Source organism: Primulina eburnea, chromosome 7 (assembly GCF_022965805.1).
Source record: "Primulina eburnea isolate SZY01 chromosome 7, ASM2296580v1, whole genome shotgun sequence".
In the NCBI taxonomy this organism is placed as follows: Eukaryota; Viridiplantae; Streptophyta; class Magnoliopsida; order Lamiales; family Gesneriaceae; genus Primulina; species Primulina eburnea.
This window is the reverse complement of record NC_133107.1, coordinates 5715785-5734570: the sequence shown is the minus strand read 5'-3', so window position 1 is coordinate 5734570 and position 18786 is coordinate 5715785. Positions and strand designations below refer to the sequence as shown.

Below are 18786 nucleotides of genomic sequence, written 5' to 3'. Positions count from 1 at the left end.
CAACTTTTTCATCAACCTTTGAGGTTTCAGTTTTTCGATTATTTACAAAAACGGAATTATGATCGAGAATGTCAAATTTGTGTTTCTGCTTAAATATTGGTATAATCTAGATCTTTATTTTAAATATAATATCAATCTATGAGATGTTTCACACAAGTTTTTGTCAAAAAATTAATAAACGATTTTTGTAATTTTGGACATCTTTTCCTTTTAATAACATAGAAATAAATATGTAATTTTCTAAATTATATATGTAAAATTGAGGTTAATTAATTTATAATTTGTATTGTGATTTTATCATTTTATTTTTATTTATTGTTCTCATTTTTAAAAATATTATTATAATAAAGAATGATTTATTTTAAGTAATTAATAAAAGAATAATTAGATTATTTATGAAAAGAGGAGATTTTGTGAATTTAATTAGGATTGGCTGACTTTGTTGAATAGAACGATGTAATTTCAAACTAAAGTAATTATATTTATATAAAAAAAGTTAAAGTAATTATATTTATATAAAAAAAAGTTTTTTTTTTTAATTTGTGGTTAATAATTGCGTTAATCTCCAGAAATCTCGACTTTTGGATTTCCCATACTTTCAGCGTCAGCGCGTGGAAAACACAGTCGCACCGCGTTAGCGCCAAGTGTCGGGCCAATCAGGTCCTTTCCTCACCGAATCCAAAATCCACTGCCAATTGTGAATTTAAGTTAAAAACATGGCAAACCTACTCTGAACTTGAAAGCCGGCGGCAGCTCCTGCGCAGTCAACAAGGACAGAAAAATGCAGTCGGCGGAGCATTTAGTTCTCGATCTTTGCAATCCCGATCTCCGGGAAAACGCTCTCCTCGAACTCTCCAAGGTTTTCTATTTTTTTTCTTCTTTTTTTGCGTATGGGTGTTTTTGCATTGCTCTTACTTTCAAGGTTAGTTTTTTGTTAAGAAATTTGTTGAGATTCTTTTTACTCTCCTCTGGGTTTATGTACGAACCAAATGTTGAAATTTGTATCTCCTCTATTCTTTGTAGCATAGGCGTTGGATCAATTAAGTCTATGAATTTGTCAACTGTTTTTTGTTACAAGAGCTGGAAGTACGAAAAACTTTAGGAACGAAAATATGTGGTGAAAGTTTACGTAATGGTGCATATTTGCTCGTTTGAAGAAATCCAAAAGTGAAGTTGGTTGTGTGATGTCAGTTGCATGGTTAAAAAGAAGCAATATTTGGGGATTATGTCATGCAATGTTCATGTTTCTCTCATGATTGGCTGATGCGCTTTTTTGTGGTCGAGGTTGGTATTCAGCAATTGTTGGGGACTATATCATGTAATGTTCCTGTTTAGTCAAATTCTACCCTTTTTAGTTGTGTCTTGTTTTAGAGGAAATACATATCAATTAACATCAATTATGTTAATATAATTTAAGAGTTTTCAATTTTACCTCTGTTTTGAGACCCGTTGCATTGAATAAGAATGAGAGATAACTTATAAGAAATTTTTTTCATTTTTTAGTTACGATAGTCAGAAAAGAATTTTAAGAAAGTAAGGAGTAGTAATCGGGGAATAATATCTACCAATGACGTTCATTGATACTTTGATAGCAAAATGTCATCTAGTGAAAAATTTGAAGCCTAATTCTTTCCTCAAAATGAAATATCGGTATCAATCGAGGAGTAATGAAATGGTGTGACTATATTGCTTTAGGAGCTGTGGAAACCACTGGAAGGTATTCTTGTAAATCTTTTTCAGTAAAAAAAATATTATAACACGAATCACATTATAATAATAACTCTTTGGAATCAAATATTTCATGTTTGCAAACTTTCTTCCACTTGCATATGGTACCATTAACATTGTATAATAACCGTTTTCACTTGTGGATTTTAAGACATGCAATGATTTATTAACATTAGGAAGATAGCTGAGTATGAAATACACAGAGGATAACTAAGAAATCTCAAAATTAACAGTTAGCTGATGGAAAAATCGGAGAAAAAGGATTAGATTTGTTTTGACGTTCATTAGCAATTTGTGAATAGTTATAGCCAAAACATTAATCTAGATAAGAAGACAAAAGCTTGATTGAACAAAAAGAAACTGAGTAACCTCTCTAATATAAAGAAACAGGATCCTAACATAAATTGTTACTTGCTAGTGACGTGATATTTGATTATAGGATTTACAATCCCTGGAGTGCATATTTATTTTTGTTTCTAACATTACTCCTCTAACTGAGGCATCACACACTTCAATTGTGGGCAAAGACTCTGAAGCTTGAATGATAATTTGGCTTGGATGCGATTACTTCAACAAAGATGCAAACTTTATTTAAAGCCCTCCACTAGCACCAAATTTATATGGTTTTTTTACGAATTCTTTGTTGCTCCACAAATTTTCACTTTTGGCTCATAATGAGCCAAGCCCAATCCACTAAGTGGAGAGTGGGTATATTTCATGAAAAATACCATAGATCACAATTCCGTGGAAATGGTGGTGAATCCACCTTACCCAAAGTATTTCTTTTGGCACGCACGCACCAACCAGAGTCCAGATAACCTTCGCAAGGAAAGACTCGTTAGTTATTACAGAACTGGAGATTATGAAGGTCAACACCACCCTCATCTTTATGTGAGCACGTAGTGGTCCAGAAAATCACAGGACCTTGCTGGTCCACATAAATGTATGAAACAGGCTACAAATTTTATCAATAATGCGACACGGGATTTTGGGAAAATGGAAAGCAAGAAGCACTCAACACATTGGAGCACGGAATGAATGGCATCCCCTCCCCCGACGTAAAAAAGTGTTCTGGGAGGCCAAGAGCTAAGTTTGAACATCGTAGAATCTATCAACGATATATAATCAATGGCACAAAGCTTCTTAGAGGCATCGGGAATGCTAAGGTATATAAATGTCCCAGACACCTTTAGAGAATCTAATGAGCTCATAGAGAGAAAATCCGAATCGAATCATCATCATCTTTTATACGGATAATAGACTTCAGGTGGTTAGCCATAAGCCTAGCACACTTGTCACATGCCTCCAGATAGTTAACTGAAACAGAGAGAGATTGACCACACATTTAGCGAAAAGAAGAAGATCATCCGCATAGGCAAGATGAGTGTTTTCCCACCTTGGCACATTGAGTATGGAAATTAAAATCTTGTTAAGTGGTTCAATGTTCGATGAATCTAGATACATATTTTTTTTATAAGAAAAGATATGAATCTAGATAGATATTCAATACACAGTGCAATAAAGAATCACCTAGACAAAGCCTTTTTCTTTCTAAAGAAGAAACCATGCATCCTACCCCATCAAGGAGACACAATTGGAAAGAGTGGTGGCATACTTCATAACGCAATCAATAAAAACAAATGGAAATCTCAGGCCAAACAACGACTCCCGAAGAAAGTTCAACCCCATTGAATCAGAAGCTTTTCAAAGGTCAACCTTGAGAATAGTAGCGTAGAGAAATTCTCTTATGATGCTACCAAAGGAGTTCCTGAGCAAGAAAGATACACAAAATACATTGTTCTCTGTTTGTTGACTATTTCAAAAATTTGTATAGCTATTAGAAGAATCATCAAGCATTTTCTGCTCGATTAAATTATTAATATATCACAACTTAAAATGTTTGTGGGGAAAATTGCATCAACACCTCCTATGAAAATTAAAAAAAAATGAAAACCCTTGTGTAATATAAATTGCATACGGAATCCCGTGTTTTTTTAAAAATCAAACATAAGATGCCTTACAAATGGGGTAAATGTGCTTGAGGTTAAAAAACACAATGATTAAATGTGCTTGATATTTTAAATACAAGGGTCAAATATACTTGATTTTTAAAAACAGGGGTGCAAAAGCCTATAAATTTTATACAGGTGATTTTTTGCATTTTTCGAGGGTGTAAATTGCTATTTTCCTGAAGCTTGTGGCTATCCATAATATTTTTTACTATTGCCATAACCTCATGGTGTTAACTGTAGTTGATCCAAAATTATCAATTGAACAAAGTTTTGATGCTATAATGATCATAAGTGATGATGTTTGAAATTTGATCACATGGATCGTATTTGATCAATACTTCTCTCATCACCATATGCAAGATGATACGACTATTGTTTGTGGTGGAATTTCTTGACAACGAAAAAGAAGATTTCTATATAAAAATCGCAGTGCTTAGTTTCCATGTCTAAATAGCTAATTGACCAGTGCATTTAATATTAAATGGAATGAATGATATGAATTTATCAAAAGAATATTCGGTGGTCTTACAAAAGACCAACTAAACTTATTTTTCAAAACCCCGTCATTTCATATATTTAATGCATTGACGGGTATGCTAAGGACATTTGACCTTTTGAACTCTAGATTCTTACCCGCTTGGAAAAATAACAAATCTGGTGATTAAAGATTGAAAATCTTAGTAGGAATGTTACTACAATGTTTGCTTAATTTAATTTGGGGATCCAAGTTGCTAAAAAATTGTATTTCTCGGAATAATAAAAGATATTTCAAGGCCCATGATACAAGTCATAGAAAAGTCACAATATCGACAAATGACATTCAAGAATGGAGAAGGGGTAGGCTTCTTAGCACATCATCTACCACTAGATGTTACTTTGTAGTTTTCTTCCACTTTTGCCTAAATTAAGGTTAGGAATTGATGGATAGCTTGATATTTCTCTGGAGTTCTCTTCCCCTCTAAAATAAAAACTAAGGTTAGGAATTGATGGATAGCTTGTTGAAATCAAATAATTCATTAAATCGACAAAAAATTGATCAATATCACTTTAAATAATGTTTACATTCTTTTATGTGTTATGTTTGGTAAACCGTCAATAACAAATTATGTCGGGGCTAATTTTGACTCTATAAAACATCCACATATGAACTATGGTCATCTTGTGATAGAGGATTGTCTAATTGTCTTTCATATGTCAGAAGAGTGTAATTTCAACGACAAATCCAACATAAAATATTAATCATCACAAATGGCATTTAAAGAATTCTTTCATAAGGAAATTAAAATAGTTATGCGCAAGAAATGTTCCAATTCAACAATTTTCTGGCAATGCCTCGTGAATTCAAATTCTTCCCTTCAGTACGGTCGTCAAATAGCTTCCCGGAATCTGTTAGGGCATGCAAAGATTTCTTCCCGGAGATCCTAGACAAACTTTTGCACATTTAACATTTCAATCATTATTAAATAAGATTTGATTAAGCAAGTCATGATTTTGCAAATAATCACCTTTTTTGGTGCACACTCTTTTTTATTGAATATCATTATAAACATATAGTCAAAGCTTAGCTCTAATACTACATATAAATAATTTATAACATAAAGCATGTAGTTATTAAAGCGTGCGCCTGGCTGTGACTGGCCCAGCCGGGCGAACCCATTACCCAGGCGCAACACTTGAAACAAACGCGCTTAAAGCGTGTGCCTCTGCTTAGGCGCGAGGCTTCAAAAGGCGCATAAACGTGCACTTTAAATAAATGAGCTGATATTTTGTAGGTAAATAAAAATTAACTTGAACTCAACTAATTTTGAAGCCCAATTAGCAAAGTCCATGGCTATTTAATGATAAAAAAACCTTATTGTCACTCATTTATACAAGACTTTTTTAACATAAAGTTGAAATCCTCTATTCAAACTTTTACTACAATCTTCTTTTTATGATGATATAATTGAGGAAGATGATGAGAAATTTGATGATTTAGATGATATTGTAATCTTTTATGCAAATTTTTTATCTAATTTCTTCTATGGTCATGACTCGTCATTGTTTTGGATGATGATGATGACAACGACGACGATGATATAGTTGACGAGCATTAAGCGAAATTTGTTGATTTAGATATTTGAAGTTTTTGTTTCTTATTATACTATGAATTGATGACTTACTAATGAACTTTAGATTATTAAAGTTTTTTTTCTTAGTTATGATATATGTTACATTATCTATTAATGTTTGCTATCTTTGTGGAAAAAAAATTAATTTATGTAATATTATAGTATAAATCATTTTATATATATTGAATTTTAAAATTTCAAATGCGTTTTATTTCGATAAAATGTGCGCTTTGTCTTGCGCATCAGGCTCCAAGGTACCCTAGCGCTTTAGTACGTCTTGCGTCCTAAATAACAATGTGTCAATTCACAAATGGAAATAATTGTTTGTTAGGATATAATATTCTATTGATAATGGTCTTCGTATTCTATGTGGACTCTTCTCCAACAAGGAAAAGTAACTATGTAGAATTATTTTCTTGTTTGTGAGAATGTCACGACAGTAACTCTACTCATATGTTAAGTTTGCTAGTTTAGGATTGTTATCAAGATAGATTGTTGTAGACATCCTTATGCATTTAGTGATTTAATATATTTCATTTAATTTGGTAAGTAAGATATACCATCCTCATAATATTTATTGTCATGGTATTTGTTGGGAACCATGCCGATACTTCAAATTTTCAACTCAAGCTCTATTTTCTCCGCTTAAGAATTTATTCTATCATTCCAATATGGAATTAATCCTGTCATCCCTACTTGTGAAATTAAATCTCAACACTTTCGACCTTAACTTTGTTATTTCACTTTATGTATTTTGCTGTTTTCTCGATATTATGGTGGCCTGTTACTCATAAGCCTTATCCATTGCTAATTTCCATTCTAATAGAAAAGAGAACTATTTCAAGATTTGGCGCCGTTGCTGTGGAATTCCTTCGGAACAGTTGCTGCTCTTTTGCAGGTTTGTTTATAATATCCTATAAATTTTGTTTGTCCTGCTCTTTTGGGGTCCCCAATGGTATGGGGTCAATGGAGCAAATACACAGTCAAATCAAATTATTATTTATATCGGATAGATGCTTGTGTATGTTTTTAACTCATTTCAACTTGGAGAATAGTCTTAATGATGACTGAGATTTTGGTTACCTTCTGTTTCTTAAAGCTCAATTTATGTTTTTGTGAAGTTTATTAATTTAGCTAATATATTAGCACTAAAATTAATGGAAAATTGAAAAAACACAACTGTTTTGAGCCCTTAAAATGGAAATGTTCTTACTGAAATTACTTTATTTTCTAGACCTCATTGTAGCTGATCCATGCATATTCTGTATCACTACCTGGTACTTGATCTGATGACATTTATTGGAACGGAGGAAACATACCAACCAAACTTAACGATTTGGATGGAAATTCAATTCAAAGCTCCTCACCACTCATGCCCTTGTTGCCTAATATTTTATGGGAATTGTTTGGGAGAATGATATGCCTTCTCGATGAAGTTTATTTTTTTCCATGGCTCCTTGATTTAGCCAATTGTGTTAGCTCCCAGTTCAACGGAAGATTCAACCGATCACAAATATACCAAATCTGAAACCAAAGGTCCGGTCCTCCAGTCAAATTACTTCCAACTACTGAGACCACATTATAATTTATAGCTACATATTTTTCCATATGTGTTCTGATCACTATATCATAGCTATTGCATTTCCTGGAATTATAGAAATATTCCAACGAAATTGGTCTTTAGATGGAAATTTTATTTGAACCTCTTGCTCTTTATTCTAAAGAGTTAATACTAGCAGACACAATATTGTTTGTAATGTCTGGTTTGTATGAGCAATTTGTTTCAAGTTTTAAAATGTGGCGTGCTTTTATTTTTTCTTTTATATGTGGATTCGCTCTGTTTTGTGCTTTAATTTCTTTTTAATCCGTTTTCCCTTGAACTTGAGCATTTGGGCGTTACATCAATCAATGATTGATGTGGGTGTGATTTCCTTTTAACATTTAGGAAATAGTCTCAATTTATCCGGTCTTATCACCACCAAACCTGACTCCTGCACAATCGAACAGAGTTTGCAATGCACTCGCTCTTCTTCAGGTATTTTCTTTCCCAATTAAAACTCTTTTTTTCATTTTTCCTTGTTTCAGGATGATAATTTAATTGTTGGCCTTTCTAAGTTCTGTATTTAGATTCTCTTTTTGAAAATTATGTTGTGCTTTTGCACATAAACTTTTGCTTATGTGTCTTTACATGCAGTCCATCACCTCTTTATGACATTTCAAATTATTGTATGCTTTAATGCATTTAAATCTTTGATGTTTTATTCAAAAAAAATATTTCTTTGATGTTTTGTTGATTTAGTTAACACAGTTTTTTAAGTGTGTAGAGATTACCTTATCTTTGAAAATTCATGGTCCTTGTTAATTTTTTATCTAATTATTTTTTGTGTTGTCACCTAGTTTTCTGCATCATTGCTCTAGTTGTATACTTAAATAGATCATAGTTGAACCCTTATAATGGATCAAAGTATGTCAAAGCAAATTTTGATCTATCATAGCTCGTCGGATGTGCTCGGACTTAAATGCCTTTTGAGTGGTTTTCCCAATACTGGTGGTTTGCAAGGAAATGAATGGGATTGTGTGACAAAATAATGAATCGAGTAACTTTTGCAGAAAAGCAAAATAAGTTTCTCTTCCTATTTTGAGGTAATAAGATCAGCTTTAAATTTTTTGCAGTGCGTGGCATCACACCCGGATACAAGAATGCTATTCCTTAATGGTAATTTTCTTGATCGCATGAACATGTAAAATTTTCCTTCATCTATGTAGAAAGTTTGCTTCACGTTAGCAACTTTTACTAAAATGCGTATTTCTTATCCTTCGTTATAAAGGTAATTCTGATTGTCTTTTTTGTTATCAAGTGCAGCTGTAAATTAGCATTAGGTAGTGTTCTGTGTAGCTTGTCTATATTGCATTCCAATCAATACGTGTTGGTTGGACCTCGCTATGATTAAAAAAATTTAGTTGCACCGTCGTCTCAATTGCAATATTTTTGTGCATCGGCATTTGTTCGGTCCTACAATTGATATCATAGTCAATGTCACGGATTTGATTCCCTTGAGTCGCAAGTTGGAGTGATTATTTAATTCTGAGTGGGGCTTGTTGACGAGGCAACACTTGCCTTTATTTTTCTGGGTGATGAATCATGTGATGGAATGATGGCAACATGGTGACTGGGGTTTGTGTGAGTCAGAATTTGAGTTGTGCCTTTATATCAGTCATGGTTTTTGATAACATATACTTGGTTTTACACGTTGGTTCCCCCTGAACTATTATATATGCTCTTATAATTTATTAGAATTATAGCTATTATTCCTGCCTCAGTTACTCTAGATATGCTACCTTTTCATTTGTTTGTTTAAAATTGAAGAAAACATATTTAACAGTTGTTGTCTGGTAAACTTATAATTGTTGGGATCTTTTCATCCGATGCTTTCCTGTTGCAGCTCACATTCCTCTGTACTTGTACCCTTTCCTTAATACAACCAGCAAATCAAGGCCCTTTGAGTACTTGAGGCTTACAAGTCTTGGTGTCATCGGTGCTTTGGTAAAGGTATATCTTATTGTCCCAGTTTATTTCCATTTTCTGTGTACTAAATTGCTATTTAGAGATTGCTTATTCTGCAATAAGAAAATTATGAGTGAAAGAAAGTCTCTGTCTTGTGAAATATATCATGCTTACACTAGAGTTTTAATAAAAGAAATTGCACTTTCTTTGTATGTTATCTCCATTCTCTCTCTAATGTTTTTCACGGCTCTCACAATTGTGCCTCTTCTCATCCATCCCTTTCCCTCTTATGTACTTGTGTAGATTCTTGACTGGTATCAACATTGTTAATCCAATCTTGTTGGTTATTTATTTTGTTCCTTAGCTAGTTTAACATCCCTGTGGTTGTGTGAGGATATTAATTTTAGTTGCAACTCATTGCCATGTTGCCTAAGCTGCTGACTGGATGGCATTCTCTGTTCTAGTATCAAGCTTCTTAACTGATTTATGTGATTAATATTGTTCTTGCCAACTGGATGGCATTCTGTGCTCTAGTATTAAGCTTTTTAACTGATTTATGTGATTAATATAATTCTTACCCAACTACGTGTCAGTGTATAACATTCACTCAATGTAAACTACAAAGTCATTTCATGTTGGTGTTATACAAGGAATGTGACTGGCTAGCATTCCTGCTATTTTTTTCCTGCCGTTCTATATGTTTCTTTTTCATGATTCCTGTTAACAATGAAACATGTGGCTTGCATTTTCCTTTTTACTAGGTTGATGAGACAGAAGTTATCAGTTTCCTTCTCTCTACTGAGATCATACCCTTGTGCTTGCGCACAATGGAGATGGGAAGTGAATTGTCCAAAACAGTTAAGTTTCCTAACACTTTTTTAGTAATCCATGAATGTTCTTAATTAGTCTCATAGGTAGCCATTGCTTGTGACTTACAAGCTTGGATGTTAAAGGTTGGTTTTGACAACAGTAGGACCACTTGGAGAAAATCGTGTGTCTTCATGGTTGCTAGTGATTGTGAAGCTTTTGTTCTTTTAAACCCAAAAAAACCAAACCAAACCAAATGTTACTGCTGCAGATTGCTCAAGGCAGCTAAAGCCAGTATGATTATGTCTGCTTCTCCACTCAAAATCCCTAGAGGTTTTCAGACTTGCCACATTTTTTGAAAGATATATTTTCTTCTAAAAAAATCACCAGCACATCATTTATTACTTAAATCGGGTTCTTAAATATAAATGTTATAAAATTGTCTTTCTCACCAATCATACTGCTGATTTTGCATTTCATGTCATTATTATTATACATCAATTTATCTCATATATCAGATCAATTTACAAAATTTATATATTCAAAAATTATCTTTTACCATTTCTCAAAACTTTGTCAAAAGAAATTTGAGATGAAAGCAGACAAAACCCGACCAAATTCCTGCTTAAATTATTAAAACCAGAAATCAGTGAAGCAACGATGACTTTAATATGATGCATACTGACATCTTTAGCTGGCCCCTAGCCTTGGATTTTTAGCTTTGGGACTTTACATAATTTTTGCATGATAGCTGGCTTTCCTTCTGGTATTTGCTTTAACCATTCCCATAACAAAGCAGGTTTTCTTATATGCATCTCACAATCAAGTACAGACCAATCGAGTTCTACATGTAACTTCTAATCATTCTGGTGGGCTGTAAGAATCTTAGTAAGAATCTTATTTATATTTACTGGAATTTATTTGAGTGCCATGGTTTTTATTGTCAGGTGGCAACATTTATTGTGCAGAAGATTTTACTGGATGATGTTGGCTTAGAGTATATATGTACCACTGCAGAGCGGTTCTATGCTGTAGGTCGCGTTCTGGGCAACATGGTCACAGTGCTTGCTGAACAGCCTTCTTCCCGCCTTTTAAAGCACATTATCAGATGCTACCTTCGGTTGTCAGATAATCCAAGGTTGGTCTTTCATGTAGAATATTGGGTCCTTCGTGTGTTTTTCTCCACTCATAATTGTGCAATTATTTGATGAAACCAATGGCCTCGCTACATGCAGAGCGTGTGATGCCCTGAGAAGCTGTCTACCCGACCTGCTTAGAGATGCAACATTTAGTAGCTGCCTACGTGTAAGTAATTATTATTACATAATGTATTATCTTGAGGTATGCATGTTGTTAATGTTTGTGCTGCTATGTTTTCAGGAAGATCCAACCACAAGGAGGTGGTTACAACAATTGATAATAAATGTGCAAGGACCTCGGGTCGCAATGCAAACTGCAGGTGGATTCGATCATATGATGGTAAACTAAAACGCAAGGTGAATCAATACCCAGTCTGAGACTTCGCGGTTGTTTGACTAATTTTACCTGAAAAGGATGCCCCAAGAGGCCAAGACTGTTAGAGGTAATAAAGAGAGATGGTTGAATACTAAGTGCATTTGGTGCTTTTTCTAATATTTAAAAAATATCCTTAATCTTTTTTTTTCAACCTTGATTTACTTTTTTTGAAACTAAGGCTTTTATATATTTATTATATATATTAATTAATAAATACATGTATATTTCAACTTTTTTATGGGTTATTCTATATTTGTGGACACTTATCGCACAAGCGACGTTGCTAGTATTGACAATGCATCAAGACTCTCACCGACTGTATGACATACAACAAAACTCAATTGAATAAATAAATTGAAAAGAAATTGATCGTTAATCATGAAATTTTGGATTTTGGGTTCTCAATAACTTTTCAACGAGTTTTTTGTAAAAGCGACAAAATAAAACCATTCCGCTAAGGTGAGATTTTCTGAACAAAAAGTGAAGTCCTTGCTAGTAAATTATTCTAACATTAAATTTTTTAAGAAACTAATATAGATTGCCTATCAAGAATTCATTTAATTTATAAAATTAACCTATATGTACGATGATGTCTTATCGCTCAATCTCATTTTACTTACCAGTGTATGTTTACAGATCAGAATTCCCAACTAGACTCATAGCTTCCACAATTGTTTCCCTAGATCTTGGATTAATAATCCTCACATTTTTGCCCATTAAGATACACCTCTCTGCCTGCTTGCAAGCTTAATCATTTGAAGTCTCTAAAAACCGTGTGGTTTCGGCCTTTATATATTTTCGAAATCGAGCTTTCCTCTGGTTTGATCTTTTATATCTCAAGTAATGCAAGTTCATTGCATGAGATGGATCGCCGTAACATGTAGCTGCAATCCATGCAAGGCCTATCGCAATTATCTCCAGATTCAACATTGTTTTTGCTCTTGAAATGGCAATCAGACGTTTTCGTTTAAGAACCGTCTGGTTCTTCTTGGAGAAAGAAGGATCACAGTAGGGTTCTTGATCTGGGAGGCATGACTGAATTTTAGGCCAAATGAATCTCTGAGAAACTTTCTGAACTCATTCATCTAATGCCCTTCTGGAGTATCGCTAAAATTCGAAGACAATGGCCATGAAATATGAGTCCAATTACAGCACCTGGGAAACAATGTACGCTTTGGTTTGAAGCTGGATTCATGATCCTGTAAGCTGATAACTTAGACATGGCTTTTCCATGTTTCCTCACAAATGAAGGATTATAATCCTCCAGGATGAATTGCACCTAGGATTGAAATACTTTCGTTGTAATGGATAAAGTGACGAGAATTTCATTCATTTCATGGAAAATGTTCCCCACAAATCCACTGGACGAGAAGATTACAGCTGGGATTCGATGGTTGTATTGACAAACAGGTGTAGAGTAGTATTAGTATGATCAGGATATCCCTGGACTATTTTTACAGGTGTTACTGCTTCAAGAAGAGCTTGATCTTCTTGCCTCGCGTAAGGCCGAATAACCATTTCATGAATCGGTAAATTCGATGGAATATGAACTGTCATCGACCTGGTATCGGCTAGAACTGGATGATTCACGGCGCAGTGGATTGAGTAAACCTCACGACTACATGCAAGTCCAGTGGTTGCAAGCTTCTCTTGATCTCTCCCTGTTCGGTTTCTCGAAAATATCAGCATGTTCTTCATATACATGGCAAATAGTTGAAGGAAGCAAGAAATTTGATGCGCCGTTCACCAGCTTCTGGAGAAGAAAATCCAGTGAACCTTGTGTTAAAACATATGTTTGTTGAATGGGTCTCACGTGAAACCGTCTTACAGATCTTAATTTGTGAGACGGGTCAACCTTACTCATATTCACAATAAAAAGTAATACTCTTAGCATAAAGTAATACTTTTTCATGGATGACCCAAATAAGAGATGTCTCACAAATACGACCTGTGAGACCGTCTCACACAAGATTTTGTCATGTTTGTTGTGCCAAAGAAAAAATAATATAGATATTATCAATAACCCATTCTATCAGTCGAATAAACTAGGTAGTTTAGCATTATTTATATATTATATTATTAAATTTGAGCTCATCATACTAGTAAACTTTCATGTTTCAATGTGACACCAAAGTTTTTTTTAGAACTGGTGTGGTGTGGTTTTATTAGTAATTTTTTACATATCTCTATTTTTTCTGTAATTTATCTAAAAGTTTATAAAATCTGAGTAAATCTTATCCAATAACTGATATTCAATATCATAACTTGATAAAATAATATATATTTTTTGCGTAAAAATTATCAAACAAACGGAACACTAGTTCAAATTAAAACTCAAGTGGACATATCCATGGTATATACAAATTCTTCCCAAACAAAAAATTTTTACGACTCACTTTCATTATCATTATTCCTAAAAGTAATTTCACTTTCATATCATTTTATTGTATTTAAAAAAATTTAACACACACACACGAGATATGCATTCACGGCCACATACATACCAAACGAAAGAAGCCTTCATTCACGTGAAAACAACATTTCAATATTGGAAAGCCAAGGAAAATTGGAAAGAAAAAAAAAATTGACGTGACTTCTATAAATATATATACCAATAATTAATTAGTTCGTTCATCCCAAATATAAAAAGACTATTTTGTTTCATTTATTGTATATGTATAATTAAGTATCTAGCAGGTAGCAAGATAGACTAGTTATGCTGACCGATCAGAGTAAAATCAGCTTAGCCATAGAAAATGGCCAGAAATGCGGAAATGATCTTTTGAATGACAGAAATCGTATATAACTTTTTCAAACAAACATATTCTTGTATCTAAGTTCGACAACATTGTTGAAAGTCATAAATACAATACTTTGAAAGTCATTTTGGAAGTTGGCTGAATATATAAGCAGAGTAGAACACATATCCAATTGAAAATAGAGCTCAACCCATGAAAAGAGAGTTGTAAGGAAAAAATAAGATATGTAGAACACTTTTCCATGTTCAAACATATACAAAAACATAATTTAAATAAAGCAATCACACAAAAGAGATATTGTTTCATATAATAGTTGATTGGGATTCTTTACATATAAACAATAAAGAAAATGCCATCATATTAGTAAATCTTGGTTGTGTGACTTGTCATCCCAATCATAATTGAGTTGTTGCTTGGAGTTTCGGTTATAAAATTGGTTTTAGCGGAAGTGAATATATACAAAAGTTGTGTAAATCTAAGTTTTCTAGTAAATTTTTTCATTCAGTGAAAAAATAGATGAGTTTAAATATGGCGTCATATTTGAACCTCCACAAATCCTGTGTTTTTATGTTGCATTTATAGTTATGTTTCTTTCATTTATTCTTAGTGTTTTAATGGCCTCGTTGTAACATTTATGCGTTATATTTTTGTTGTATTCCAAATGTTCCGATCAAATGTTTCAACCAAATTGTTTTATATATTTGAGTTGCATATCTTTCAAATTATTTAAAAAATAGATACTTAGTTTTAGAGTGATTAGTTCGAGTTTTATACGCTCGATTTAGAATGGAACTCGATATAATCAATTTACTCGAAATGAAGTCATGAACAAAGCTATTGCAATCTAAAAAAATTTTGAGGTATTATTCATCTCCAAACACCTAGTTGGTCCTAACACTAGGCTAGACCATAGTTCCGGTTCAATTGAAGTTGAAACTAGAATCGAACTGTTTGGACACAATTTCGGTTATGATTCGAACGGATTTAAAGTAAAATTTATTATTTTTAATTCAAAAACAAAATATATTACCATATGTGTGACATTAAAACTAATTATTCATCAATTGTACAATACGATCATCTTACAATAAACTTACACTCAGATATCATTGTACGTCCTATTATTTAAGATTTCATATTTTCCAATCCATCGATCTTATTGTCTTAATTTATCCCTCTTCATGTTTTGTCACAAGAAACAAAAACAGTACGCCAAACAAGAAAAAACACCAATTCAAACATAAACAAAATCAAAATCCAATTTTATTTCAGAAAAAAAGCGCAAATATAATTCTTAAGCCCATCAATATTCAGACAGCCAACTTCATTTGAAAAAAAAAATAAATAAGTTGAACCGATTGTGTGGTTGTGAAGTGATTTGGGTGTCCCCAGATAAGGAAATTGAAGAATTCTGCATTTCATCGGCTACAGTTTTTTGTTGATTATTTTTTATTTTCTATTTTCCGTTGCTGCCCATGCAGCCAAAATCTGGAAAATCACTGTTAAATTAAAGTTTCTGCGGCTATAATTCAACTGACAAACTCTGCCTATTATATTTGTTTTATATTTCTATTTTTTTTTCAAGAATTAAATTTCGATATTATCGAGAAAATATTTTTAAGAAAAAGACTTTAAATATTTTTTTATGTCTTGTTAAATAGCTTTTAGATTTTATTAGCAAGTAAAATCAGTAATAAAAAATTTTAGAAACCTACGAGGGTAAATCTAAAACTAAAATTTGATAACTTATCTAAATAAATTTTTTATTAATTAATTAAATAAAGAAAAATAAATCAATCAATTTGGTGACTAATACGTGTCATCGAACAGTTTATATATATAAAACGTCATTTTATGTAAGAAGTTGGACAATGTTAAAACAAAAAAAAATTAATAAAAAAAATATATTCACAGGCATATGTAAAATCTAGTATTATCTCGAACAAAAAATTCCATCCATCTTTTCAAATTTTAAAATGAAGATCGTCACCTATTTTGTGCCCTTTAATACATTATATGTAAATTTCTAAACTAATTTTAATCTTCAATCAAAGATCCTAAATCACGAGAACAATTAAGTGAATTCTAGTGCAATTGAGGTTAACTTGCCTCTTCATCTGCTAATGACACTAGATTAATCCGTTGTTTCAACATATGTCTGGTAATATCGAACCTCGTGATCAAAGTACTTTCTCAACTGCAAAGAAAAATCTCTGAATTTCACCCCCTACACACGTTGTTTCAACATATACCTTTTTTCATTCGTTCAAGGTTTCTCAAATTTTTCATCTTCAATTCTTCCTTGTGATTTCTTTCATTCTCATTTTATTTTGTACTTTTTTGAAGTATAACAAATTTTAAATTAAATTGTGATAATTGAGAAAGAGTTGTGCTCAAGAAAAAACATTTATAAGTTAAAACTATTGAAATCATATTCGAGAACCACAATGTGTCTCATAGATTGAATGTTCCCGCGAGCCACTGCATTGAGAAGACATATTGGATGCTATTTCATATGACGTTATAATCGATTACTTTGCTTCAAAAAATGCAAAAAGTGTGCATTCTAAATAATATCGGTTGTTGAAAAAAAATATTTAGCTTTCAAATTAATGTAAGATGACAGATATTTTAAGTTTTTTTCTCAAGATCGCGCGCTGAATCGGATTGAGTTGCTTGAACTTGAATTCGAAATCCGATCCAATTGAATTGATATTGGTCAAGGAAGACAAAAACTTGTGTGAGACGGTCTCACGGATCGTATTTGTGAGACGGATCTCTTATTTGAGTCATCCATGAAAAAATATTATTTTTTATGCTAATAGTATTACTTTCATTGTGAATATTAATAGGGTTGACCCGTCTCACAGATTAAGATCCGTGAGACGATCTCCCATGAGACGCACTCGTCAAAAAATTGCTACATATAAAATAAAAGATAAACGGGTGCAAGTTACACAAAAGGTATATTGGCTTTTTCTAAGAATATTCAAGAAGTGAATGGGGCCATAGTTTGTGAACCTTTGATGTACATTCCTCCACAGCTCCCAAAAATTTTGGGGCCTTGAGAAAAAGGAAAAGTTAGCGACTTAAAATTAGAGACGTGGTCGTGGTTTTGCCTATAATGAAGTTAAGTTACGTAACTAACTATTATATATACTACTAAAAATAGGTCTATTGTGAGACGGTCTCACGAATCTTTATCTGTGATACAGGGTCAACTCTACCGATATTCACAATTAAAAGTAATATTTTTTCATGGATGACTCAAATAAGAGACACATATCACAAAATACGACCCGTGAGACCGTTTCACACAAGTTTTTGTCCAAATTTTTTATATAATAATATATTTATGTCGCCTATTTATCCATTTAGTCACATCTTTTGCGACAAGTGAATTTGTGGTGGTGGATGGAGACTTGTTGGTTAAGTTAAAGTTTTACTCGGAAAACCATCAAAATATGCATATACTATTTAAAAATAGGAAAAACTCCATGTGTATAATAAATTGTATTTTTTAAAATCGGGAAAAAAATTGTTTGTATTGAATGAGTATCAAATAATAAAAATTTTACACTTCTTCATGTTTTATACAAAAATTGGTATTTCAATATTTTCTTATTGTTGATTTTAGATAAGTTGATTGATATACATACACACATAAGTAAAACATGCCATGAGTATAAATTCTCATTCCTTTTGCTCCAATAATTTCATTACACTTCCAAAAAATATTTTCTTACCGACTCAAGATCCTATTTTAGATTTACTTGGCATATATATATATATATATATATATATATATATATATATATATATATATATATATATATATATATATATATATATACACGAATATGAAAATCACACATTTTTCACACATGCATTTTATATAATATAGGTCACGTTTTTTTGGGGAAAAAATTAAATTAAATTGATAAGTTAAACTAGTAAATCACACCTATAAAACATATACAAAAACTCATATAAGATAATCTCATGAGTCAATTTTTTGAGACAAATATTTTATTTGGTTAATCCGTACAAAAGTATTACTTTTATTGTAAATATGACATAGATGACTCATCTCACGAATAAAGATCTATTAAATTGTCTCACAATATATTTACTCAAAAAACAATAAATGTTAATGAGATAATGCATTTATTGATTGACTAGTAGGAAAATAATGAAACGGAATATTTTCTTAAAAACCCATAAAATGAAATAAAAAATAGCCAATTTGATAAAATGTGCAACATATTAGGAAATATATCCTAAAATTTATTCTTATGGGAATGTAGTAATTTTCTTATAAACAATGCTTCGAAAAATATATAATAATT

At 32.3% G+C, this 18786-nt stretch overlaps 1 protein-coding gene across 1 annotated transcript; it reads left to right on the top strand.

The window, feature by feature from the left end:
• The first annotated feature begins 557 nt into the window (after window positions 1-557).
• LOC140836928 (uncharacterized) lies at window positions 558-11912 on the top strand. The gene is made up of 9 exons (XM_073202801.1): window positions 558-859; window positions 6678-6749; window positions 7797-7886; window positions 8525-8567; window positions 9295-9401; window positions 10118-10213; window positions 11111-11301; window positions 11399-11468; window positions 11544-11912. Exons 1-9 carry the CDS (start codon window positions 782-784, stop codon window positions 11649-11651), a joined length of 855 nt encoding a protein of 284 aa, XP_073058902.1. The 5' UTR covers window positions 558-781; the 3' UTR covers window positions 11652-11912.
• The last annotated feature ends 6874 nt before the right edge of the window (window positions 11913-18786 follow it).

Coding starts and splice junctions, on each gene's coding strand:
- LOC140836928 (XM_073202801.1), top strand. CDS start 782: ATGCAGTCGGCGGAGCATTTAGTTCTCGATCTTTGCAATCCCGATCTC. Junction 9,402..10,117: donor TCATCGGTGCTTTGGTAAAG/GTATATCTTATT, acceptor CCTTTTTACTAG/GTTGATGAGACAGAAGTTAT. Junction 10,214..11,110: donor GAAGTGAATTGTCCAAAACA/GTTAAGTTTCCT, acceptor TTTTATTGTCAG/GTGGCAACATTTATTGTGCA.